The sequence below is a fragment of the Equus przewalskii genome, chromosome 23 (assembly GCF_037783145.1).
Source record: "Equus przewalskii isolate Varuska chromosome 23, EquPr2, whole genome shotgun sequence".
NCBI classification, from domain to species: Eukaryota; Metazoa; Chordata; class Mammalia; order Perissodactyla; family Equidae; genus Equus; species Equus przewalskii.
This window is the reverse complement of record NC_091853.1, coordinates 897255-921857: the sequence shown is the minus strand read 5'-3', so window position 1 is coordinate 921857 and position 24603 is coordinate 897255. Positions and strand designations below refer to the sequence as shown.

The 24603-nt window shown below is 57.8% G+C and overlaps 2 protein-coding genes across 4 annotated transcripts in view; both read left to right on the top strand.

Moving 5' to 3' along the window:
- Positions 1 to 1877: 1877 nt before the first annotated feature.
- Positions 1878 to 23116, top strand: BLACAT1 (BLACAT1 overlapping LEMD1 locus). Of its 3 annotated transcripts, none has more exons than XM_070591776.1 (2): positions 1878 to 1999; positions 16640 to 17354. In XM_070591776.1, the coding sequence occupies exon 2, from the start codon at positions 16674 to 16676 to the stop codon at positions 16773 to 16775; it is 102 nt and encodes a 33-aa protein (XP_070447877.1). In that variant the 5' UTR covers positions 1878 to 1999; positions 16640 to 16673; the 3' UTR covers positions 16776 to 17354. The 3 variants fall into 3 exon arrangements, with proteins under 3 accessions (XP_070447877.1, XP_070447876.1, XP_070447875.1); XM_070591775.1 differs by lacking the exon at positions 1878 to 1999 and adding an exon at positions 7655 to 7777 and having other exon boundaries at positions 16640 to 16907; XM_070591774.1 differs by lacking the exon at positions 1878 to 1999 and adding an exon at positions 12401 to 12549 and having other exon boundaries at positions 16640 to 23116.
- The window catches only part of LEMD1 (LEM domain containing 1), a 59975-nt gene continuing 37263 nt past the window's right edge, over positions 1892 to 24603 (top strand). The window contains exon 1 of the mRNA XM_070591772.1: positions 1892 to 1999. The gene's annotated coding sequence lies outside the window, so the exon portion shown is untranslated. The remainder of the gene's footprint in view (positions 2000 to 24603) is intronic.

Sequence of the window (24603 nt, the reverse complement as noted above, 5' to 3'; positions counted from 1 at the left end):
TCTGAATCTTTTCCCTTTGTATTCCTGGTGCCTAGCCCACGTCATGGCACAGGAGTGGTCCTGCATATCACTTCCTGCATGAAGGAATGAATGAGTGGGCATTTCCTTTGCAGACACTTAATGAGCTGTCTTCCGAAGTGGGCCTAGGGAAGGCCCAGGAAATGAGGAGCAAGGTTAGGCTGGGGCTGATGAGGCTGGAGAGAGAAAGCAAAGAGCTTTAGTGTCATCGCGTCTTTGTCATTGCTGCTGTGTGGAGGGCAGGAGATGGCCCCAAGGGAGCGGCCTTGGTCACGAAAGGGATCCTCTCTGACTGAGGTGGGCTTGGCTCAGGTGACTGACCCCAGCTGCCCTCATCTTCCTTTTTCTTGGGGAGGGGGTGGGTGAAACGAGAGAGGGAGGAGACACTCTGAGATCTCCAGCCTCTGGGCTTCCTTTTCCAGATTCTTCGTCCCCAAGACACCAGCCAGAACTGGGAGGAGACGGGGGTCAGGCCGGGGCGGGCGGCAGGGGAGGGAGGCGCAGCCAGCCGGCTAGTGTCCTCCGGTGTTTGGAGCCAAGGCCCCAGGCTCTCGGCCCCTGCAAAGCAAGGCGAGCCGGAGCTGTGAGGTGAATGCAAAGAACCGGGCGAGCTCCCAGCCGGGCGCCGCCGACGGCGTCCTCAGCCACAGCCCAATGAGAGGAGAGCAGATAATTTATTCTCTAATCCCGGTTCGGGCGCCGGGCGCTGGCGAGTGGCGGGGGCTGGGGAGTGGGTCTCCTCTTCTTCTCTCCCCCTCCCGCCGGCCGCCCCCTCCCCGCCTCTGCGGGCTCCCGGCGCGCACACACACATTTCCTGACAATTAGCGAGCACACCTTGGCCGCGCGGCCTCCGGCGGCGCCGCAGCTTTTGTCTCCCGCCCGCCGGGCCGCGAGGTGCGGGCGCCCGGGCGCGAAGTTGCCGCTCCGACGCGCTGCTCCGGAATGCCGGCCGCCGCTGCCGTCGGGGGGCGCGGAGGGCGGGGTGGGCCGGGACGCCGGCTCCGGGGTTTGGGGTCTGCGAAAGAGAGGAGAAGAGAGAGAAAAGTAAGGCAGCGCTGCCCCCTCTTCCTTTGTTATAACCCTGAGTGTGTGCTGGCGTGAGCGCGCGCGGGAGTGTCTGTGTGCGCGAGTGTGTGCATATGTGTGCGTGCATGTGTGCGCACGCGTGTGCAAATGCGTGCGTGTGTGCGGGTCGGGACCGGCTGGGGGAGGCGGGACGCGAAGGCGCCAGGCGCCTTTGCCCGAATCCTGGGTCTTTCTAGCTCTGCCCGGAACTCGGGCGTGCGGGCAGGTAGCCGTCCCGCCCCCGCCTGCTCCTCCAAGGACTGAGCTCGGAGTTTGTGCACAGACAGGCACCGTGCGGGGGCCGAGTCGGCTGCGCCCGGCCTGCAGGCGAGGGAACGTGGCAGCGCCCGCAGAGGGTCTGCCCCGACCGCAGAGGGCGCACGAGGGGGTCTCCGGGCCCGGCGCTGACGCCGCTGCTCGGCCCCCTGACACTAGGGTAGGAGCTCGCGATGGCCACTGCGACCTCGGGAAAGGCGCGAGGCTGTGGAGGTGGCTGGTGGGGCCACGGAAGGAATGGGGGGCGGCGAGGCGAAGTCTGTCTAAATGCCAATTCCCTGAAGTTCAGCGCATCGGCCGTCATTTCATACCTTAATGCATATTTATGCTGCGCCGAAATAGGCTTCATAATTAACTCCCGGAGTCATCCGCAGAGGTTAAAGGGACCCCGAAGATTTGTGCATTGATTGGGTACCACGGTGCTGTGTGTGTGTGTGTGTGTGCGCGCGCGCGCGCGTGTGCGTGCGCCCCGTGCGAACCCATTGAGAAGAATAATTATTTTTCTCCACTGGAAGCTTCAGCAGAGAATCAGACAAGGAGGGAAGAGAGAGAGAGAGATTGGAGAGGGAGAGAGAGAGAGAGAGAGAGAGAGAGACAAAGGAAGTGAGTGCGAGAGCGGAGACGGCTTAGCATCCGAACTGTGAGTACAGAGCGAAAACACCAGGCAGAAAGTGCTGCGAGTCGGGGACCCCTCGGCCGGGTTGAGGGGCCGGGAGCGGCTGAGGAGGACTCGCCTCTTCGCCAAGGGGTTTGGCTGCGCGATGGGGGGGCCTTGAGGCATGGGCGGACTCCAGGACGCGAGCGCAGGCACTCACCTGCGAGCCGGCGCTGACCGGCCGCGGGCTGCGTCAACCGCCGCCCCAGGTCGGCCGCGGGGAAGCCCCCACCCCGCCCCCATTGCCTTTGTTCCTTTTAAAGGTTTTTGCAGCTGGTGGGATTCCGTGGGGAGTGTGAGAGGGAGCTGGAGCCCTTGCTCGGCAGGTAGCCGGGTCTCCCTCTCCGGCGGAGAGACCCGCCGTGGGTGGCTCCTCGCTTTCCTTTACCCCAGGATCTGGGGCGGGACGGGCAAGGGGCTATAGATGAGGCAGGGATCAGGACGTTGTGACACCTGTGCACTTGTTTGGCACTAAGAAGGGAAAAGCAGAGGTGTCCCGAACCCCTGGGGCAGAGATCCCTCAGGAGACCCCATCCTGGGAGGCCGGGAGAAGCCATTTCCTTGGACAAAACCACCAACTCTTGGCCCTGGGTTCTCCTCCCACCTCCCTCCTGAATTCTAGGGCCCACGCGCACCTAAGAGGGGCTGGAGCCGGAGACCCGCCCGGGAGCGGGAGCCTGGCCCTAGTCGGGCAGATGAGGCCGCTCTGGAGACCAAAGCTGCTCACTTTCCCGAGAAAGGGTCTCTGTCAGGATGCCCCCAGGGAACCTGGCTGGCCCCCGGCCCCTGCCTCTACCAAACCTCTCAGTAGAGGGCGCCTGGGAGCCCGAGGGAGAGCCCTCCCTGCTCGACTACCCTTCGCAGCCTGCCTTTGGGAGCGCTGCTGTCCTGCCTTCCTGCCTCGACCCCCGTTGGGGAATTCTTATTCGGCTTGGATTTTGCTCTTTCTGATGGCTTTTCAGTGTACCTTCATCTGCCAGGGAAGAGCCTGGCCCAACTTAAGCCTTAAGAAGGCTAACTTGGGAGGGAAATTCAGCTCTTTTGAGGCTGGGTTGGGAGCCCCAGGATCAGAGTTCTGAATTGATTGTCCTCTAAGAAGCCCCCTGGAGGGGCAGCGCTGGTGGCCTGAAAACCTTGCTTACGTCCTCCGGCAGGACACAGCAGAGCTGGGGCTGGGAACAGCTTTCCTCTCTCTTGCTCAATTCCAGCTCCCCATTGCCCCGTCAGGCCTGTGACAGTCAGGAGAGAGAGGAAGCTCTCCCCTACACACACACACACACACAGAGGAGAGAATATCCAGTTGGGCCCACTCTCCTAAAGGCGATGAAGAGGAAGGAGGGACCCTCAAATAAGAAGGACTAAGTTCAGTTTAACCCCCTAAGAGGCAGCATGAAGGCTCCGGGTGGTGGGGGAGGCCAGGGGTCAGGGTGGTAGGACTGCTCTGACTGCCATCACAGGCCTCTGGCCTGTCTTCCCACTGGACTGCCTGCTTGGTGGCTGTGCCTTCTGGAGGGCTGTCCCTGGTGCCTAGCACAGGGCCTGTCCCATTGGCTGTGCTCAGTGCATGTCTGCCCCTGCTGACCTCTCCCCACTCTTTGTCTCTGCCTGCCTCCTCCTCTGAGAGGTCCTCCCCAGGGCCTGGGGCGCCCAGCTGTGTCATTCTTTAGGCGGGGCCACCGTCCCCTATGTAGGTTGACGGGGGCATGGGAGGAAAGGAGTTGGGGAGGAATAGGGCCTGGGCAGAAGTTAGAATGTTTTGAAAATCAGGACTTGTTCGGGTTGAAATGCATGTGAGTTTGCCAATGACCCGTTATTATATTTTCCTTTAACAGCTTGGCTGCTCTGAGAGGCAAAACTGTGGCCCAGGGCCTGTGCTTGGGGAGGCTGGATTCTGGTGACTCGTCACTTCCCTGTGTTCTTCTCCCTCCCACAGCCCAGCCCTGGGGCTTGGTAGCGATCAGATGCGGGGTGGGGGTGGGGGGCTGGAGGTGCAAGGCTGTGGAGACCCCCCCACTTCTGCCTTTGCTCTCTCCTTCCTTCCCCTGGTCTCTCTTGGCCTTGATTGTCTGCGGCTGTCCCACGTCTCCCTTCTCTCCCCTTCTCTAAGAGCCAAGGGACCCTGCCAGACTGGGAGCTCCCTCTGTTTGCCTGGGAAGGCTCAGAACTGAGGCTCCTGAGACAACTAGAGAAAGCTCTTGGGAAAAAGAACCCATGCCTGACCTCTCTGTTCTTTCTCGCTCAGTGGAGCAGCACCCTCCCCGCTGGGGCTCCAGAGCCAGTGAGGAGGGAATCTGAGCTGAGCTTGCTTTGGAGGAGAGATGGAGCCGCGAAGCAGCCGAGGTCTGAGGCATGGGGAAGGCTACCGAGGGTCCAGAAACAGGGAGGTCATCCTGTTGTTGGTAGCAAGCGCACTACTGGTCTGGTTCAGGTCTGGAGGACAATGTATGGGAGACTGCCAGGTCCATCTGGAACTAGTCTTCTCCTGGGTCAGCTCTGGGCCAGGGATTGCATCCACAGACCCATTCCAATTACAACTCCAAATGTGGAGGCTTATTTAGGGCAGACGCAGCAAAATCAAATCCCTGTGGCTCCTCTGACGTTTTGGTGGTGCCTCCCCCGACCCCATGGTAAGTGGAGTCAGATGCCAGGGTGTGTTCCCTACCCTCACCCCCAACCAGCTCCAGCACAGGCACCCTTCTCCTAGAGAGTCCAGGATGACGGAGCTCCAGGCGTGCGGCAAGCCTGAAATATGGGAGGATCTAGATCTCTCGTCCTTGTTTCCAAGCTTCATCAGCCATTCATTCATTTGTTCATTCATTCAACAAATATGAACCTGTCTCATTCAGCCCACATCCTTAGAATAATGCGGTATGCTTCAAGTGTAGTCTCCTCTAGGTTAGAGTTGGTGAGGGGGGGTGAGAGCGAGTGCCTCCTATTCGGTATCTTCTTAATCTCCTGGTTTCCTGCCGCCATGGGCAAAGACACAGGGCTGCTGGGCTTCAACCCCCAAAAACAGGTACAAAAAATCTCTGACAGGCGAAGACAGCTCCAGTGTAGACGCATGAAAGCTGGGAGTTGATGGGACCTTAGGTTTGATCTACCTAGCCTCCTTCCAGGTCCAAGAATCCCTTCTACAGTAGGGTGCCATTATCGAGCACCTATTGTGTGCCTGGCAGTGGGTCTGAGAAGTGGGTGTGCACCCTGTGTTTGACTTCCTCTGGTGACTTCCTCTGGCTCCTTTTGGAGCAATTCTAGCTCTTCTTCTGTCCTGTCTCTGGCTGAGCCCAGTCTGCGCCCCTTGTCCCTTCCTCTGTGGCTTCATCTCTCCTGGAGGGCAGACGGCTCCCTAGCCCCATCCCCACTCCTCTCCTTGCCAAGGAGTGCCCCCCATCTGGCTTCTCCTCCACTGGAACCCTCTCCAACCCCTAGTGCCAGGTGTAGGCTGAGGCTCAGGGTTGCTGTGTGCCCTCAAAGGGAATGGTGGGACTGGGGGCTCTCGAAAAAGGGAGTTGCTGCAGCCTGTTCCTCAGTGAAACAGGCTTCAGTTTCTGGGCTGGACCAGGTTAAGGGACTTACTGCTGGAGAGGGGAGGGCACACCGCGGGGCCCTGCAGTGTCTGCTCCCTGGTGAGGCAGCCAGCCCTGAGGGGGTGGCAGGAGGCGGGGAGGCCCCCAGTCGGCCGCTCACCCTCCCTTCTCCTCTTCCTCATCTGCTTCCTCCTGTTCTGCTGTTTTCGCTCTTCTCCCCCCACTGTCCTCGCTGTCAGCGTTCTTCCTCTCCAGGCGCTCTCCTGTCTCTCTCTCAGGTTTTCCTGCCCTCTTTTCTAAGAGCAAAAATGCCCCCCAACCTCTGTCAGCCTCAGTTTCCTCATCCTCCAAATGGGAGAACCAATAACAGTGTTTGTGGCACCGAACGATTATAATTAACAGGGGCCTGGCGCTGGCGTGACACATAGATTTCACTTAATAAAAAACTAGTTCCTTTCCCTTTTCCCCTTCCCTTTTCTCCTATATAATTTCTCCTACGTTTCCATCTGCGGTTACCTCCTGTCCTCTTCTTCCACAGCTTCTCTCAGCGTCTCGTTCTGCCCCTCCTAGTCCTGTCCCCTCCCCTCCTCTGCTTTGTCTCCCACCTCCTTTTACTCCCTCCTGGCTGTCCCCACTCCCCCAGCTCCTGCCACAGGCAGCGGCAGGGCCCAGGCTGTGCTGACGACAAGAGCAGGCGGCAAGGGCGGGTGGCTGGCTCCACTTCTCATTAGAGGCCCAGGAATGTGTGGAGTCATGAGGGACAATGAGAGCAGCAGCAGGAAGAATGGGGCCTCTGTCGGGGCAGAAGTTGCCCAAATCCGGCTCCGCTGAATGGGAGTACCTGCGGGGCCGGGGAGGGGGAGTTCCGGAGGTGGAGAGAAGGTCACAAGTGGTAGGCACCGGGGGACCCGCTGGGCCCTCTGGAGTGGCTACATGGGAATTCTTGGCATCTGCTGGCATTTCTGGGGAGAGCTCAGACCTCAATGGTGACTGTCTGTCCCAGAGCAGCCTCTCCAAGGGGACAGGGCCAGGGAAGCCAGAGAGAGAACATCCCAGTGGCCCTGTGGGGTGGCCTTTATGTACAGCTCCTTGAGCTGCCTGGGCCCCAGCTCTCACCCCCAGCAGAGCGGCAGAAGGTTTGGGGGTGGCCACAGAGAAGACAGGGATAGTGGGATGGCCCCAGCTTGAAGAGGGTGAGTCCTTGGGGTTCTCATCAAGTGGTGGCCCTTCACTGGGAAGCAGATTCTCAGGACTGGAGGAGCAGAAAGAGCAGTGAGGCCCAGCTGGTCTGCCTCCGCTCCCTCCGCGTTCCACAGGGGTCTGGGCAGGCCGCTGCCTGAGACCTGAGAGCTGTTCCTCCTCTGCATCCCCCAGGGCTCCTCGGGCCAGAAACCCCTTGGAGAGAGACTGCCCCCTCTGGAGTTTACTCGGGGCTTGTCAGGTGGCCTGGGGCTGGCAGGCGGGCACTCTAGGATGGATCAAACTGGCTGTGGCCCAGAGTCAGAGGGAAGGACCAGGTGGCGGGGGGTGGAGGGGCCAGACCTGAGCGGGTCTGAAGGTCTTTGAAATAGAAGGACAGACAAGTGCGGGAGCAGAAGAAATGGGGGGGCACAGAGTGGGGGTCTGGGCACGGAGAGGGGCTGGGACTGCAGAGACAGGGAGGGGCAGTCAGGCGGGAGAGGGGGCCTCCAGGGAGCCGCCTCAGGTCTCCTGCCAAAAATTAAACTATAAAAAAGCAGGAGGGGAGCAGCAGGGGAAGGAAGGAGAGAAAGGAGCTGAGGAGGGAGGGAGGGAGGGGACAAAACAGCCCCTCCACACCAATAGCCCGGCAGGAGATGTGAGTAATACATGGCTGGTTCAGAGGGAGTGAGATCAAAAGCGAGTAGATACAAGAGGTTTGTGCTTCACCGACCAGACAGCAGAGGCTCAATGAGACCTTTGTTGCCCAGGCCCGAGTCAGGGCTGAAGGAGTACCTGACCCCCGCGCCCAGCAGCCCCCACACCCACCACCCCTGGGCAGGGGGAGGGGCGTCGGGCCTGCCCCAGTGAGTAGAGTTGGGCACAGCTCAGACCAGGCTGGTGGGTGGGAAGAGGCAGGAGGGCCTGCCCTCGCTGGGCTGGGCGTGGAGCTTCTGGGGTAAGTGGAGGAGTGAGCGGCTGCCTGGAAAGCAGGAAATGGCTCTGCGAGAACTGTGAGGGAGCCTTCGAGGGAGAGGGGCCTGGCTGGGCCCCCCAGGTGAGCAGGCTCTTAGCCCCCAGCCCCTGGCCCAGTGTCTCTGCGAGGGGACTGAGGGCATTCTGCTTTGAGCCCACGGTTTTGCAGGTCCTAAGTCTGTGCTTTGGGGGCCTATGGGAGAGGAAGGGAAGGAGAAGCAGAGGCTTCTGGGGTTGGGGCCCATGATCAGGTGGATCAGGTAGGGAGTTGGAGGATGTGTAGTTTGGCCCTTAGGTTAGGCAAGACTGGTGTGTGCGTGTGTGTGTGTGTGTGTGTGCATGTGCGCATGTGTGCTGTCACTGGGGGGTGTGGGAAGCCCAGTTAAAGGAGTTCCTTCCAGCCAGGGTCCTGCAGGGAGCCAGTGATCCTGCCTCTGCGGCTGGACACAGCACCGAGGTGCCTTTGCAGCTGCTCCCTAACAGAGACACAGGCTGATCTGGGCCTAAGGCTTTTTACCATCCTGTTGGGGGTCCCTGAGAGGTCAAGGCCAGGCTTGGCAGTCTGAATCTCCTGGGTCTTCCCTGAACTCCTCTCCTCCAAGGCCGATGCATGCCCACATCTGACCAGCACAGGAGAGGGCACGCGGGGACAGTCCTTGTGTTTAGAACACATCTCTTCCAGGGTCCTGAGGCCTGGGCTCCCCTCAGCTCAGCTCTTCGCCCTAGTCCTGGAGCTGCCTGTGCCCACCACCGTACCCTGCCAACGGGAGGGGCGGAGTACCAAGCACCCTGCCCACGGCATCGCCCAGGGATGGCGCCGAAGCTGGCTGCCCTCAGCTGGTGGGGGTCAGGCTCAGGCCCTTTCCTGCTTCCACCTAGATGGCAAGACAGAGATCCCACTCCGCTTTTAACCAGGCAGTGGGTACCGTTGGTAGCCACGTGGACTAGTCTAGGAAGTGCGGGCCAGCCCCCTACCTGTGCTCAGGAAACTTGTTCACCCTGCTAAAGGAAAGGCAGGCTCTTGTCTCTGCTCTTCTTTACCCAGACCCTCCTTTGCCCTCTGCTTCCTGTGGCTGGACTAGAAAGGGTTAAGCTTTGTAAGGAGAAAATCTAATGTGGGGCCAGCCCTGGGCATCGGCAGTGGGAGCATTGCAAAGATCCGGCCTTATTCCCTAGGGGAGGGGTAGTTCAGGACCCTGAGCAGGGGGCTGGAGGCTAATTAAGGGAATTTGAGGACGTCCTTTATGGCCAGGAAGCCACCCCTTCTCATACCCTGGAGTGAGGCCCATTGTGCAGGGCCTTTGTAGGGTGAGAACTGGAAACTCATTACAGGGATGGTTTTAATGCTTCTGGGGCCAGGGCAGGTGGCGGGGCAGTAAGAATGAAACCTGGGGGGCCCAGTATCTCGAGGGAGGCAGTGTGGGTGGGTGGGAAGGGGAGTGAGGGCTCCCCAGATACCCCCAGCTCCCTGTGTCCTTTTGAGATTCCCGCCGCTGGACCCCCTCAGCTCTGCTGTGGCCTATGGCTTTTCATTCCTATGTGATTGCTGTTCTAAACTCATGTAGGGCTAAAAGCCATGGGCTACAGTGAGGGGCGTGCTCCTTCTCCTGCAGCACCTGCACCTCCCCACAGGACCAGACTGGGAGCCAGCCACGAAGCGGGCACCAGAAAGGGGCTCTACTTAGGGCTGCGTCATGCAGGGGATCTGGTAACCCAGGGTCTGGGGGCAAGGCTGTGTGACCTTGGCCAACTCACTTCACGTCTCTGGACCTAGTCCCTCACTCTGAAATGAAGAGGCTGGTCTGGTGATTCCAGAGGCAGATTCCCTCTGAGGATGGAAGGAGAGATTCAGGGGGTGCTGAGGTCTCTGGGTCGGTTCCTTCCCCTTGCCAAGTTACTGAGCCAGGCTCATGCGCAGACATCTGGGGGCTGGAGTTGGGGGTGCTGGCCGCGCAGTGCTCAGGCCTTTGCTCGTTGCCTCCAGGACAGCCTCTGCTTCTCAGCCTCGCTCAGTTTTTCTCTGCGGTCAGCTTGGAATCCTCCGCCTTTTTCTGTGGAGGAGAGACCTTGGGACTTCTCAGTGGCTGAAATGGGAGAGCTCAAGCCTGCCACTTGGGGAGAGGAGGTTCTGCAGGTGGGCTAGGAAGGCAGCTGCCCCCCACGGGCTGCATTTGGAGCCCAAGGTCCCTAGCTCCTGGTCTGCTACCCTGTCCAGGATTTGCCCCCCTTCTCCTGGGTCTGTGAATGACCTGCTCTCCCTATTCTCTCCTGCCTGTCACTCATCTTGCCTGGCTCCCCAGGCATCTATCTGCTCTCACCCCCAGCCCCCCATCTAAATCTGCCTAACGCCCTCCCAGCCATCCTAGAAGACTCCCAACAGATGGAAATAAGGCAGGCAGTCTGGCTGGAGCGGCAGAGGAAGCACCTCGCCCCCCTTCCCCTTCCAGCCCTCAGTCTGTCTAAGACAGACCACTGGAGAAGCACAGAGTACTATATTTGGTGTTGAGAATCAGAAGGCAAGTTACTTATAATGTCTCAGAGCCCTTAATTTCTCTGGCCAACATTTACTTAGTGCCTGCTGTGCCCCAGGCATGGTCTGTCCATCTCCCCGCACTAACTCATTGCATCCTGGAAGCGACCCTGTGAAAAAGGTGCTGTTATTATCCCATTTTACTTCTGGGGAATCTGAGGCACAAGGGCGCTAAGAAATGGCCCGAGTTCCTATGGCTAGTCAGGGGCAGAGCTGGGATTTGAACCTGTGCCCTTACCACATCATGCTGGCATAGAGAGCCAGCAAGCCAGTGCATGGGAAAGTACTCTGAAAACTGGAGAGTGCTGTTCTCACAGGAGGGGAAGGTCTCTGTTGGATGCATGTCCACAATTGGCCCGGTGGCCCAACTCTAATCACCCTTTGTCCATCACTGGTTTTCCTTTTCCAGCAGGAGCGGAGGGGGAAAAAATCAAAACAATAGGAGAAGCAAAGAGAAAGCCCAAGCCAGCTGGGTTTTTGCTGGGGCCGATCCAAGCCACTTCCCCGCCTCAACCCTCCTGCCCCGGCCCCCGCCCCCGCCCAGCTTGGCTGGTGCAAGGAACAGGGTGAGGGTTTGTCAGGGTTTTTCACCTGCCCTGCCCTCCGGGTTCTCTTGCCCAGAGATCAGAGACGACTAGCACCTTCCCCCACCTCCCTCCTTGTCCAGCTGTCCCCAGCTCAGAAGGAGCCCATCCTCCCCCTCACTCCGCTCTGAGGACATCCAGCACCTAATTGCTTGCCTTGGCTGCTCATCTCCTAATTGGAGAGCCAGGTTGGAGCAGCGCCCCCTTCCTGCCCCTGCAGCTGGTCTCTCCCAGGAATACTGTTGCACACTTTGCTGGGAAGGTCCCAGCACTGGGCTGGGCCTGGGCGGAAGGGGACAGCTCCCCATGCAGAGGTTATGCCTCCGTAAAGCTCCAGCAAGGCAAGGCTCTCCATCGGGGTTGCTGAGTGTTAGTTGAATTGTGAACTGGGAGAAAGGCAGGATGGTGTAAGCTGCCATGGGTGGGGACGCCAGAGACAGTCCCACCTGGCCGGGCCTGGGCCTGGGGCGCTGCTAGGGTTACAGAGTTGCAGTTCCTACCTATCCTTTGTCTCTTGGCCCCTGCCAGCGGGGCAGGCCTGGAGACGACGGGCAATTCTATATTTCACATAATGGTTGAACTGAATTGAATAGGCAAGCTGGCCTCATGCCCTCTCTCCCTGGAGGATTCACAGATCAGAGGGCTGTGTCTGTCCTGTCCCCTGCCTGCAGACAGCTGAAACCTAAAATGTGTTGCGCAGTCTGTGTCTTTTTCCCAGTGCTCAGAGAGGCCAAGCATAAGGCCCCCCTTGGCAGAGTGGGCCCGTGTTTAATAGCGCTGAGATTCAGGTGACTCTCTCTCTGGTTGTATTTGTCCCATTTTTAGTGGAAATGGAGTTTGAATGCTAAAACTCTACTGCTTTCTGAATGCACAGATATAAAAAAAAATCTCTGCCCCTTCTTTAAAAGGGGATGGCACTAAAGTTTGACCTCTGGGGGCCCTTGTGGCACTGACAGTCTGGACTGCTGGTTTCCTAGCTGCTGCTGTATGTCAAGTTAATGACCCTCATCACGCTCCTGACGACTCTGAGGGTGGGCCAGCCTCTGCCAAGCAGGCCTGGAAGACCCTGGAACCAGGGCATAAAGACATTTCAAGACTATTAGTGTTTTGACCCCACCAGCTCTCAGGGCCCGCAAGTTCCTCACAACCAGTGGTAAATGCATGGCTGCCTGTGCGTTCTTGAAAGGTGGGGGGAGCTTCCCCTCTTTCTCTACAGGTGGGCAAGCAAGGAAACAAAGGGGGCTGGCCTGCGCAAGCCATCGAAGCTAGAGAGGGCCTTGGTTCCAGATTCCAGGGCACTCAGTAAGCGGGAGGCTGGAACTCAGTCTCAAGCAGGTCAAGAAGGAGTTAATCTCCAAGGAGAACACCGGCTTCTCCCAGACTGGAGCCCTGTGCCCAGCTCGGGCCGCCGCTGCCAGCTCTGGGCAGCAGCCCTGGGATCTGTAGTCCGTGCCGCCCCCCACCCCTGGCCTGCCTGTTTATCAGCACAGCCTTGCAGACTACAGTTCCCAGAAACCTACAGAGGCCAGGCTTTGGGGGAAGGGATGGGGTGTGAGGCTCGGTGGCAGCAGGAGAGAGAGGGAGAGAGAGGAGGAGGGGAGAGAAAACCCAGTTCACCCCCTTTCTCTCTGAGTCTTTCTGCCGGTGTGTCTGCTCCACCGCCCAAGCTAATCCCCCAAATCCGGCCTCCTCAGCCGCAGCTGCTTGCCTTCGCAGTGCTGAATGGCGCAGGCAGGGAAGGTGAATTCATATTTTAATTACGGAGGCGCGCTGCTAAGGGAAGCCTGGGAGGGCGGGGGGCTCAGTATTGTTCCAGAGGTGCGAGGGCGCTCCTCCTCGCTGCATCTCTTCTCATTTGCCCTTTACCTGGGGCGGGGGGTGCCTTGCTGGAAGCTACTCTGCTTCTGCCTTGGGAGGTGAGGGAATGGGGGGTGGACGGGACAATAGCCCTTGTCTCAGAATTCCTGGCATGTCCCAACACCTGTAAATATCTTCCTCCCCTCCCAACCCTCACTGCCGCCCACTTTGATGGAGGACATTGCCAAAATCTGAGACACCCAGGAGTTTGTGGTCTGCAAGCCTGGAGCCCTGGCCTTCTCCTCATCTTAGTTACTAGCCAGCCGTGAGCCCCTTCTTCCTCTTGTTCTTCCACGTGTTCCAGCGGTCTCTGACTCACTGCCCCATTTCTGCTGGAGGTGCTAGGGTTGGAGGACCCTGGGAGGGGGTCTGCAGGGAGGCTGGGGACCCTCTTGGTGATTTAGGATGATGCTCCGTGTGTTGGCACCTCTTTTCTGGCCCTCAAAGCTGGCTGCACGGAGGATGATCTATGCCCCAAGACCCCAGGCCATCTTGGACCTGAGCTGTGAAAAGGCCAGAGGAGGGTGGGGAAGACACCAGGACCAACACCTTGCAGTCAGATGCTGCCAACTGTGGGGTAGCAAGGCTTCATCCAGTGTCCACCTCCCCTTCCTTCCTATTCTGGGTTTCTGGGGGCTATTTTCCTGTTCCTCAGCCCCTCCTGGGCTATGGGCGTGAAAACCGAGGTTGGAGGGGAAAGCTGCAAGGTAGGAGGGGAGGTTTCCATCGCGAGCACAGATGAGTGGGAGTGCACCAGGCGTTGGTCCGCTTGCTTCATTGAGACTCTCGGACTCTGTCCATTTCAAACATTTGGACCCCTTTCCCTCGAGTAGACATAGCAAGAGGAGGTTCGCCAGGACCTGGCTTTTCCAAGGCGCCCTCCAGCTGGTGCTGGAGCCCTCCGCCAAATGTGAAGGGAGAGAGGCAGGGGCACAGAGAGGAGCAGAGACCACAGCCCTGCAGAGGGGCCCCCCAGGTACCTGCTGGTGGGGCAGAAGGATTCTGGGGGAGGAGGAGTGGGGCCCACAGCAGGAGGGACACTGAAACGGGAAGGGGCCACTGCTCCATGCCTCCCCAACTCAGGGGCTGGCTGGGAGACCTGAGAGGCATGGAGCCCACACTGCCTCCAGGGCTTGGAGTTGCGCACTGGGCAGTGAAGACCCTGTCAGGTCCTGGTAGGGAAGCGGGGGGGACAACCAGAGCATTGTGGATCAAAGACCCGAGCAGAATAACGAGGATGTCCTTGTACTCTCTGTCCTGGAAACAGAGACCCGGGGATCCCAGGGAGGCAGCCAGCTCTCGGACGCTTCTCAGAGCGGGCCCCTCGCCCAGCTCTTGAGTGGCTTAATTCAACTCTCCTTTCCTCTGATGTGTTGGTCCTGGTTCCTCCTACCCCCACCCCCAAATTTCCCTACAGTGAGCAAAAAAGTCAGGATTTTCTCATCTTTCCCAAAGGATCTCAGGGAGGACTGGTCACTTCAGGGGGTACATTCTGGTGTTTTTAAGAAAGAGCAGGGGGCCGGCCCGGTGGTACAGCAGTTAAGTGTGCATGTTCTGCTTTGGCGGCCTGGGGTTCGCCAGTTCGTATCCTGGGTGCGGACATGGCACCGCTTGGCAAGCCATGCTGTGGTAGGTGACCCACATATAAAGTAGAGGAAGATGGGCATGGATGTTAGCTCAGGGCCAGTCTTCCTCAGCAAAAAGAGGAGGATTGGCGGCAGATGTTAGCTAAGGCTAATCTTCCTCAAAAAAAAAAAAAAGAGCAGGCATTGGAGGGGAAGTTGGGGGGACAGGGAAGAGGACCTGTGCACCCTGGGACCAGAGACCCTGAGCTGCCTTTACACCCAGGGCTGGGGAAGGAATGGGGAGTGATGGTCAAAACTACTGCCTGGCTTGTTTTAGTTTTGAGTTCCTTCCCCAGATTAGCTCTGTGATGCCTGCTGATCTCTCCCTGGACATTTTTCCTGAAATCACGGGAATGTTTTGTTGATAGTACCCTTGACATACATCCCCCTAACAAAGAAAGTGTATGCATTACAATTACTGATTACAAGGTCTCCCTCCCTCCTTTGTGATCAGGCTAGGATTCTGACTGCCCTTGTGGCCCCTCAGGTCTGGGGTCTAAGTATTAAAGTTTTATTAACCTCTTATACACTCAAATAAGGAAATGAAGGCCCAGAGAGGTACAGCCACTTGCCCAGAGTGATACAGCATGCCTGCGTCAGAGCCAAGAATAGAACCCAGGCCCCTAAGCCCCCGTTTAAAGCCCTGTCTCTCTCTAGGTTTGTCACAGGAGAGGGATCTAGAGAGAGCTGCAGTAGAGACATCTAGAAATATAGTAGTTGTGTCTCGGCTCTGTCTATGTATATCCTGGAGACTGCTCTCTGCTCTCTATATAGACTCCAGAAGAGTGGGTGTGGATGGCGCTGGAAGCGGGTGATTAAATAACTAGTCTACCTCCCCACGCTGACTTGAGCAGGGCCTCCTGCCCACCCAGCTGGCCACTGGAAATGCACCGCCCCTATTCGTTCTAGTCATCAGCTGCATGCCAGGATGCGGAGGGTGAGGCAGGGGAGTCTGACAGGCCTGGCTCCGCGGTGGCCGCAGTGCTTGCTGAGGGCCTGCCAGCTGGGCCTCTGCTTTGCCTAGAGAAACTCAAAGGAAGTTTGTCCAAAGGAACAAGGTTGGCCAGACCTTTTGAACTGTCCAGAGAGCCAACACCTGGGTCTTGCCAGGTCCCTCAAAAACAGTGGAACCTCTGCAGATGTGCTAGCATTTGGGGCCTGGGACATCTGATGACTCTCCTTTGCAAGAGGGCTGGGGCAGGGCCACGCCTCCAGCTTCCTTATTCCAAACCACCCCCCCCCCCCGCCCCCCTCCAGAGAGAGAAGTGATTCGACCCAGGCCCAGGGTGCTCTCCTTTGTGTCGGGCTGGTCTGCTGGAGCTGACGCGAATGCACTTCTGCTCCCTTCAGGGCAGCCACCCGGCGAGGAAGGGCGGAGAAGTGAGCTGGAGGACTGCTGGGGCAGGGGAGACCTCCAGGAGTGTCTGGAGGCTGGAGAGAGGGGTGCTGTCACAGACTGAGCGCTGACCCGAAGCCCCATCCTGCCCCAGCCAGATTGCCACGGAAGCCAGAGGGGCCCTTGCCTCCTGTGCCGAGGGCTGGGCTGTGTCAGCCAGAGGTGGCGACAACGGGCCCAGCTGGGGCAAATCCAGCCTCAGCCTCCCCCTCAGACTTGCTTTTGTGCCAGGGAGGAAACTCTGTTTACCCTGATGAACTTACCTCCCCAGCCCTTTGCCCAGCACAGGCGCTCAATCAAATGGCCTCATGGCTGAAAGAGCTCCGCTGTCTGTTCTCTGCAGCAGGATGAGGGGGTCTGTGTTGCCCTGGGCAGTCAGAGGGAGTCCATATGTTCCCCAGAGATTTCCCTAAGGGAGGCAGACAACTGGGACTGCCAGGGAAGGAGGAATCTGTGACTCAGTTCCAGGTGTCAAGGGGGAGGCTGTGCGGGATGAGGGACTTTATTCAAGGTCCACCGAGCCCCTCCCTTGGGTCCTCGGACTGTGTGACCTAAAGGAGGAGTGGAAACCCTCACCTCTAGCCTGTGTAAGGTGGCAGAAGCCAGAGCTTATCTCCAGCCACTTGCTTCCTGTTCGCCGACCACAGGTGTGTGGGGATGCGGTGAGCCAGGGGGCGGGGAGAGCAAAGGCGGCTGCCGGGCTTCCTCTTCCCACCTGGGACTCACCCAGGTTCCAGTTCCAGGAATGACATCAGCCCCACGCAGACCAGGAAACACCGAGGTTTCAAAGAGGCTGCTGTTTGTTGCCGTGACCCCTCCCCAGCCGGTGTGAGAGGTCTTGCAGGGCGGGCAGCCTGGGGAGCGGCGGTGATGGCCAGACCCGGAGGCTCTGGGAGTGTTAACTCCAGCCTACTTGTCTCTCCCGCCTCTCCTCCCTCGCCCTCCCCTGCAGATCTCTGGTGAGCAGCCCCAGCCTGGCCCAGGGCATGCCCCAGTTCACCTTCGCCTGCTTCTGCGGCCTCCACGGCTTCTGCAAGATGAAGAGGAAGAAGGAGGAAGCTCACAGAGAGCGGGAAACGGCGGTGTGAGCAGAACCGGGCCGTTGCTCAGCCCCTAGCAGGTTCAGGCCTGAGGGCGCACTGCTGGCCGAGGCCTGGAGCAGGAAGTCTCCATTGCACTGCTCTTCTCAGCTTGGCCTGACTCCATCTACCCTGAGGGCTTCGGCCTCCTGCTGCCTGCCTGGGAGCTTCCCATCCCCGAGACGTCCCTGGGGAGAGGCCCCGGCCACACCCACAGTGGGGCCAGCCAGGACCTGCGTTGGCCTCCCAGAGACCAAGAGGTCTGCGGAGGCCCCAGGAGTGACGCTTCTTTCCCGCCCGAGGTCAGGCCTCCAGGGACTCTGCTCAGGGTCTCCTCCCCTGAGGGCCTGCAGCCCTGGACCAGGACCCTGGCTGCTCTGCCGGAGGCCCTCCCCGCAGCCCTGCCCCTGGGGGGCCCTCAGGAAGGAGGGCGGGTGGAGGTGGAGAGGAGCCCCCTCCAGGCCCAGGATCTGGATGTAGCCTCTCCCGGGCCGGCCTGAGGCAGGAGCCTCTGCGGAGCAGCAGCAGCATCCACAGGAATGTGGCCGGAGAGATGAGTCCTTTCCCGCCAGTGTCCTCCTGGGCCAGGTGGAGCCAGGCCTGAGGGGGCAGCCTGGTTGTGAGGGGATGGCAGAGTGGGGCCACTGGGAGGCTGGGCAGACGTCCTCTGCCTCAGTCGGGCAGGCAGCTGGCTCTGTCTCCCTCTCCCCCACTCTCCCCACACGCCAGAAAGCACCCTTCCCTTGCACCCGGCCTCTCTGAGCCGCTCGCCTCCACCATGCCTCCTTGGCAGCAGCACAGATGTGGGGGGCCTTTCCCCAGGCCCTGGCTCCCCTCAGGGACGACTTCCTGCGCCAGACCGAGGGAGCCCTCTCCTGGACTGAGCCGTGCCCTCTCTTCCCTCCCCTGTCTCTCTGCCTCTTCCTTTCTCTTCTCAGAAGCCATAGAGGGGGAAATGCTTGCATGTGGTGCCTTTAGGGGAAACTCTGGGGGGAGGGGTCCTCTAGGACTTTCCCTCTAATCTCCCCACCCCACCAACCTTAGCAGTCAGTCTCTGCTCCCACTCCCACCCTATTTCCAGGAGGTAAGAAGCAAATGAAAACCATTTCATTCCTTCTTTCCTCGCTTCCCGCCCCGTCCCCCCAATATAACTTAGCCTCCATCACTGTGCCGGGACCTCTCAGGTGCTAGAGGGTCCTGCGACAGCAATAACAGAAGCAGAGACACTTTAGGCAGATTCTGTGGCTTTAGCAAATCTGCCCTCCTTCACCACAGGAACGTTCAGCCCAGGAACTGAGTCAGACCCCCTCTGGCAGCCAGGAACAGGATAGCCTTTGACAGATAGCAAGCAATCTGGGCAGAGGAGGCCAGGCCCCAGGACAGAAGGAGGGGCTGTGCACTCCTCTCCTTGCAAGGTGGGCCTCTCTGGGCAGTTAGGGAGGGCAGGAGGCCTCCTCCACTGGTTCCTCCGCAGCCTGGGAGAAGCAAGGGCACATCCTACCTTGGCAGCCTTTGCCTGTCCAGCTCACACCCTGTGCTCAGGGGCATTGCCTGGGCTTCTGGCAGATTTGGTGGGATCCGGGTCATCTTGGTGAGGCCAGAGCCTAGCCAAAGATTTCTCTCCTCCCACCCCCTCCTTTGCCCCTACTGCCCAGCCCCAGCCTTCTTCAATCTGTTACTTCCTTTTATATCCAAAGAATTATAAACAGAAGTCCTTCCCTCAAGGAAGCAGCAAGAAAGGCCAGTGGAGTCACAAGGGACAGAAGAAAAACTCCCTGGTTCTTTGGCCTTTGGACTGTAGAGGCCTCGGGTGAGGTGGAGATGGGCAGGAAATCTTTCGGGGGCACCTCGATACAGAGGCCGGAGAGCCCGCCTGTGGGCATGCGTGTCCCTGGCCTGGCCTGCGGGGCTGCAGCCCTGGAGACAGCACTGCGGAGGCGGAGGAGGAAACTGTATCCCCGAGAGTCAGCGGTGTTGGGTGTTCTGTCCTGACCACATGGGCTCACCCGGAGGAAAGGTCAGGAGAACGGAGAACACATGCGGGAGCGGGTGGCAAACAGGAGCTGCCCCTGCACGCCTCCCAGGCCTTGGCAGAGCCATCAGCGCAGGGTTGGCAGCAAGCCTGCTCAGAGAGCTCCTGCCCCCGGAGGGCTCCCTTGGCTCCACAGGGACACTGGATATCTTGAGCCCTTGCTGTGGGAACATCGGAGAGGTCCCAAGGTCAAGGTATTTCTGAGTGTAGGCCCAGCTGGTGCCTGCAGACAGCTGTCCTTGGCCTCGAAGCCAGCGGTCCGTTCATCCAGGACAAAGGTTGGGGCCAACACTGAGGCTGAACTGGCCAGAGTAGGAGGCAGCAGCAGCTTTGAGCCAGACACATCCCACATCTGTTGTCCCTGTTTCCTTCTCAGGGACGTGGGGACTCAGCTGCTCTCAGCACCGCGGAAGGCAGTCTGCAGACCTGTTCCCCCTCCGCCCCCGGGTGAGCCCAGGGAGAGGTCTAAACCAAAAAGACAGAAGCAGCCCCAGTGCCCACGCCCTTGCACCCCAGGCCTCAGAGTTCCAGGCAGGTTTCTCTTCCTCCTGCTCCTTTGGGGCGTGGGGGTCAGGCCACCTTGTTTCTTGCCCTGCCCTGAGTCTCACCCCTTCCCAGAGATCAGGTTGTATAATTTTGCCCCCCTGTTTCTAATCCCCTTCACTCCACAGTTCTCTCTACGTTGAAGTGGGGGCTGGGAGCTCCTGGGGTGGGGCAGGGGCCACAAGTAGATAATTCTGAGGGGGGGTTGGGCCTCTTGTTCTTGGTGCGTGGCACTGAGTCCTCCTTGTGGAAGGGCGGGAGGCCTTAGCTTCTCTGGGCCTCAGTTTCCCCATCTATAAAATGGCCCATTACTCCTCTTGTGACTGGAGTACTGTCTGGGACCCTGGCCCAGGGGACCCCGAGGGATGTCTTGTCTCAGGTTGAAGTCTTTTTTTATTAGAATGTAATTTCCTTCTCCATTCCCAGGGAAGCAGTTTTTGAATGTAGCATGTGGGTCAATAGAAATATATAGAGAGGAGGCCAGTCCCGTGGCCGAGTGATTACACTCATGTGCTCCACTTCGCCAGCCCAGGGTTCACAGGTTCAGATCCTGGGCACGGACCTACACACTGCTCATCAGGCCATGCTGTGACAGCATCCCGCATAAAAGAACTAGAATGACTTACAAGTAGCATACACAGCTATACACTGGGGCTTTGAGGAGAAAAAAAGAAAAAATAGATTATTTTTGGAAAAAAAGCAATAATTTAACTAACTGAAATATGCATGAGGTAGCACGTGGGCTGCAAAGAGCATTGAGCTGGGAACCAGGTCTCCTTGGTTCTACCCTGCTTGGACACTGATGACGGAGTGACCTTAGGCTAATCACGTCCTCTCTCTGGGACTTGTTTCCTCAGCTATAAAGAGGGGATTGCACTAACGTCCTCTAAGTCCCCCTCAGAGTCCAGGGCTCTGTGGTCTGGGAAGTGGAGCTCAAGCCACAGAACCAGGGGGCTTGCAGGTTTCCTGTGCCCCAGTGCTGTGCTCCTTGCATGCAGCAAATGTGTGGGGAGGGTGGGTGGGTAGATATGGTAGATCTAAGAAATGGTGGGAGTGAGAGGGAAAGCCAGGCACTGAGAGTTTCTCCTGCTAGAATCCTCCCCGAGCACTCCTGCCCAGGGAGCCAGGACTACTTGCAGCTCTGCCTCCTGCAGCCAGGCCCAAGAGGAGTGAGTGTCTCCAGGCTCGCACAGGTGCCACTTTTGTGCACACGCTCTTACACACACAGACACCCCTCCTTGCAGATGGGATTTCAAGGACCGGCTCCTGCCCCAGTTATGTAACCCACAGGCTTCCCTCTGCACAGCTGCTGGTGAGTCCATCTCCAAGCTGACGGACACACCCCACCTCATCGCCTTGCCTTCTGCAAGGGAAGTGCCTCAGGCTGCACTCTGCTCTGCCTACAGACTGAATGTGCATTTTGCCCAGTGCTCTGGGGTGTGCTGCTGGTAGGATGGGCCGACGACTATCTTTGGATGGACAGCGGCAGCCACCAGTTTCCCAGCGCTCCGCCATGGCTGACTCCTGACCTCGGCAACTTGCTTCCTCCCTCCCAGCCTCTATAAAAGAGGGTAAGACCCATTTCTTCCCTACCTCACAAGAAGGCGTGCAATGCAAGGGCATGTTGTATCAGATGTGCCCAGGTGCAGCTTGAGCTTTTGGAGACAGACACTCAATTCGCAACCATGGAGATGGACTTTGACCAGAGAAGGAAACCTCTGGCTGCTGTGTTTGGTGGGCTCCCTGCAGGCTGGTCCGGAAAGCCTGGCGTTCACCCTGAAGGTGGCTGCTGTATTCAACATGTGATGGGGCTGACATCAGCGCCAGAACCAAGAACCAGAATCTGTTCCCAAAGAATGAACGCTTTATCCCGCTGACACAATAAGCAACAGCAGGAGATAGCCATCACCACCATCTCCCTGTTCCCAATACCAACGGCTTCTTAAGGCCATGTTATGTTGCTAAAGAATCTAGGAGCAGGGCGTTTGGCTTCTCAGAGGAATCCCCTACCTCCCAGGCCATACCCGCAGGTCAGTGCCTACTGTATCAGGCGGTTGTGGCCAGTCCTGCCTGGGCTCCCTTCTCTAAATTCCTGTGGGATCAGCACCACAGACCATGAAGAGGAAACAGAAACCTTGGCTGTTCACAGGGGAGCCCAGGAGGTCAGGACCCTCCACCAGGAGGGTGAGATGTGGGGGTGATGCAGGGCCTCCCTGGAGGACCTGGTTATACTGAGGAAGAGGTTCCAAAAGCAAGGAGCCCACAAAATTGGGCAGCTCGGGCTCTGGCAGGAACCCCAGGCTCTGGAGTTCAAGGGTTTCCTAGTGGGCTGCTGGTCTATCTCCCTTCCTTTGGGCAGCCTGCCCTCCTCCTCAGCTCATCCCTGTGTTCCATCCGAGAGGCAGGGGGAAGGCTGGAGGGGGAGATGGCAGGACCCAGACGAGATCCTCAGGACTCTCCCAGCCGTCGTTGCCATGGCAATGCTGCTATTTTTATCCCGTTCATGATGCTCAAAGCTCTGACTTTCTCTGTTCCAGAGAGGCCAGGCTGGCTTCTGCCCTCATCCTTCAATGCAGCGCCTTCTCCTAGAGGCCTGAGAAGGGAAAAGTGATGGAGAAAGGGGAATCCACTGGGTCCCCCTCAACCAAGGAAGCTGTTTGACAGTGGTTTGCCCTGCACTCTTGAGCCTTGGGTTTTCCAGCTGGCTTAGGTGCCCAGTTTCACATCTTCAGGGAGATCAGAACTCCCCAAGGTCTCCCCGAGAGGCTGCTCCAGAGAAAAAGAAAGAGCTGCCACGTGAGACGAGTTTTTCCCACACAGCTAGGACCTGAGGGGCTGCTGTCCTTGAGAAAACCAGACCCGGTTCTGAAGAACGTCCTAGTGGTACAAGCCAACCACTGGCCCCTTGAAAGGGAATGGAGAGCTAAGTTTGGTTAATTAGCAACAGGTACACTTACCATCGCTGGAGAATCTGAACTACTGCTTCCCTTTCCTCCACCCTCCACCAAAGAACTGGGGCAACTGGCTTCCTGTCTTTGTCTAGCCTTCATGCCCAAAGCAAGTTAGCATATATTCTCCAGGCTGGAAAGCAGACTCCTGGGTTCCTCTCCTTCCCTCCCCCCTGCCAAACAGCCATGTTTCTCTCCAGGGCCTTGAGGTCTTAGATTTTAATGACGCTCTCTTTTTTTTCCAAAGCCCCCCAGTACACAGTTGTATATTTTAGTTGTGAGTGCCTCTGGTTGTGTTAATGACGCTCTTGAAGGCAGGGTTCAATGAAAGGATTTCTTAGAGCTGTTCATTCTCTGTCCCTTCTCCCTAGCCCAGCCTCTGGTCCTCTCCCTATATCCCCACCTCCACCCCAGTGGCAAGGTACCCCTGAGCGTCTACGGTGCTAACGTTCCCCAACTGTATGTTCTGATGGTCAGGGAGATTTGAATCCAGCAGCTGGGGTGGTTGGATTGGGGGAGAGCATTTCATGCACGTCCTCGAGACCATAATCCTGGATGGGTTTCGGTCTTAACCTAGTGAAGTAGCAATCATATTGTGCTGACCTCCTGCATTGAGGTTCCACTTCAGCCGATCTGACTCCTGGATGGGTAATTTTTCTAGGGTGGCTGGGATGCATTTACTAAGCCTCTAATTGGTTTCAGTTTGGCTCAAGTTGCATGGTTTCCTGAATCTGTGCACCTGGAGTAAGCACTTCTCTGGATGCCTCTGAAAAGCATGCCTGCAAATGCTGCTCTGTTAATTGCTGCAATAAACAGACTTTACTATATCCCTTTGCAGTAAATGAATTATGTTGTCAGGGTAGATGGGGCATCGTGTTTATTTCACACTGTGATACACTGCAGCCGCAGAAGCTAAACATTTACTTCCACCAACTCTGCTGGGGAGAGGAGAGAGAATGGAGACTGGGAGGAAGAGTCAGGAGCAGGCACATAAGGTGAGGGGACGGGGCCTAGAAGGAGGCATCAGGAGACACAGTGAGCACCGGAGCTGCGAGCCTCCCTTGTGCTCCATGCAGACCGAGGGAAGGCCAGCCTCCTGCCTCCTAGCGTTTCAGAGAAAGGGGGGTAACAGCCGGCTGGAGGAGATGGGGTGGGGCTAGGGAAGGCGGTCTGGGGCTACGATAGGCTCACATAGACCTGAAGGTGCTTTTATCTTTTACAGAAAGAGTAAAGACCTTCAGCTGGGCTTCTCAGGAAGAACAAATGGGAATTTTGAGACTTACAAGGAGAGAAAGATGCTATAAGATTGCATAGTATTAAGAACAAGAATTATTATATCATATGATATGTGAATTATATATCAATAAAACTATTTTATTTTTTTTTGAGGAAGATTAGCCCTGAGCTAACATCTGCTGCCAATCCTCCTCTTTTTGCTGAGGAAGACTGGCCCTGAGCTAACGTCTGTGCCCAACTTCCTCTACTTTATATGTGGGACGCCTGTCTCAGCATGGCTTGACAAGCAGTGTCTAAGTCCGCACCCAGGATCTGAACCAGCAAATCCCTGGCCACTAAAGCAGAATGTGCGAATTTAACCACTGTGCCACCGGGCCAGCCCCTCAATAAAACTAGTTTTAAAAAGAATTGTTATATCACAACCCCACTTTGATTGGAGGGACAGAGATTCCAAATTATCACTGAAGTGAGGGGCCCTGAGACGGGCCAGAGAGCTGGAGCCACCAGGTCTAATCCCAAAGCCAGCCTCCTGTAAGGCAGGGAGTGGTTTGGGGCAGGACAAGGCTAACGGGTCACACGCAGCCGCCCCTTCTGCTGGGTAAGCCACCATGATGCCTAGCACAGAAGCACTCCAGAAGTGCTTGTTGAGTGCTCTGGCGTCCGCTGGGATGCCTGCCCCTAGCCCTTGTGCTGTCAGCATCCCAGGCCTTACCCTCGTGTGGGGAAATGTGTGCTGTGTGCTGCCGTCTACTCAATCCATTCAATCAACAGTGAGCCCTGACTGCAAAGCCCTGGGGAGGAGCTGCGGGAGAAGCGCGGGGAAATCAGACACTGCCCTGCCCTCCGAAGAACTCACAAGCTAATGAAAGGCAACGTGCCAAGGCTCGAAGGATGCAAGATGCCTTAGGGAGAGTACAAGCAAAGTGCTTTGAGGCTCCAGGGGCCTGAGAGAGCATAACTGGAGAGGGGCACGGTCAGGGAATGTTTAACAGAGGAGGAGGAATTTGAGTCCAGCCTCAAAGGATGGAAAGGAAAGTGTTCCAAGCACAGACCCCGGGACCCCTCGCTTCTCTTTGCA

Excerpts from the sequence above, each read along its gene's own strand:
- BLACAT1 (XM_070591774.1), top strand. The coding sequence starts at position 16,674 with ATGCCCCAGTTCACCTTCGCCTGCTTCTGCGGCCTCCACGGCTTCTGC.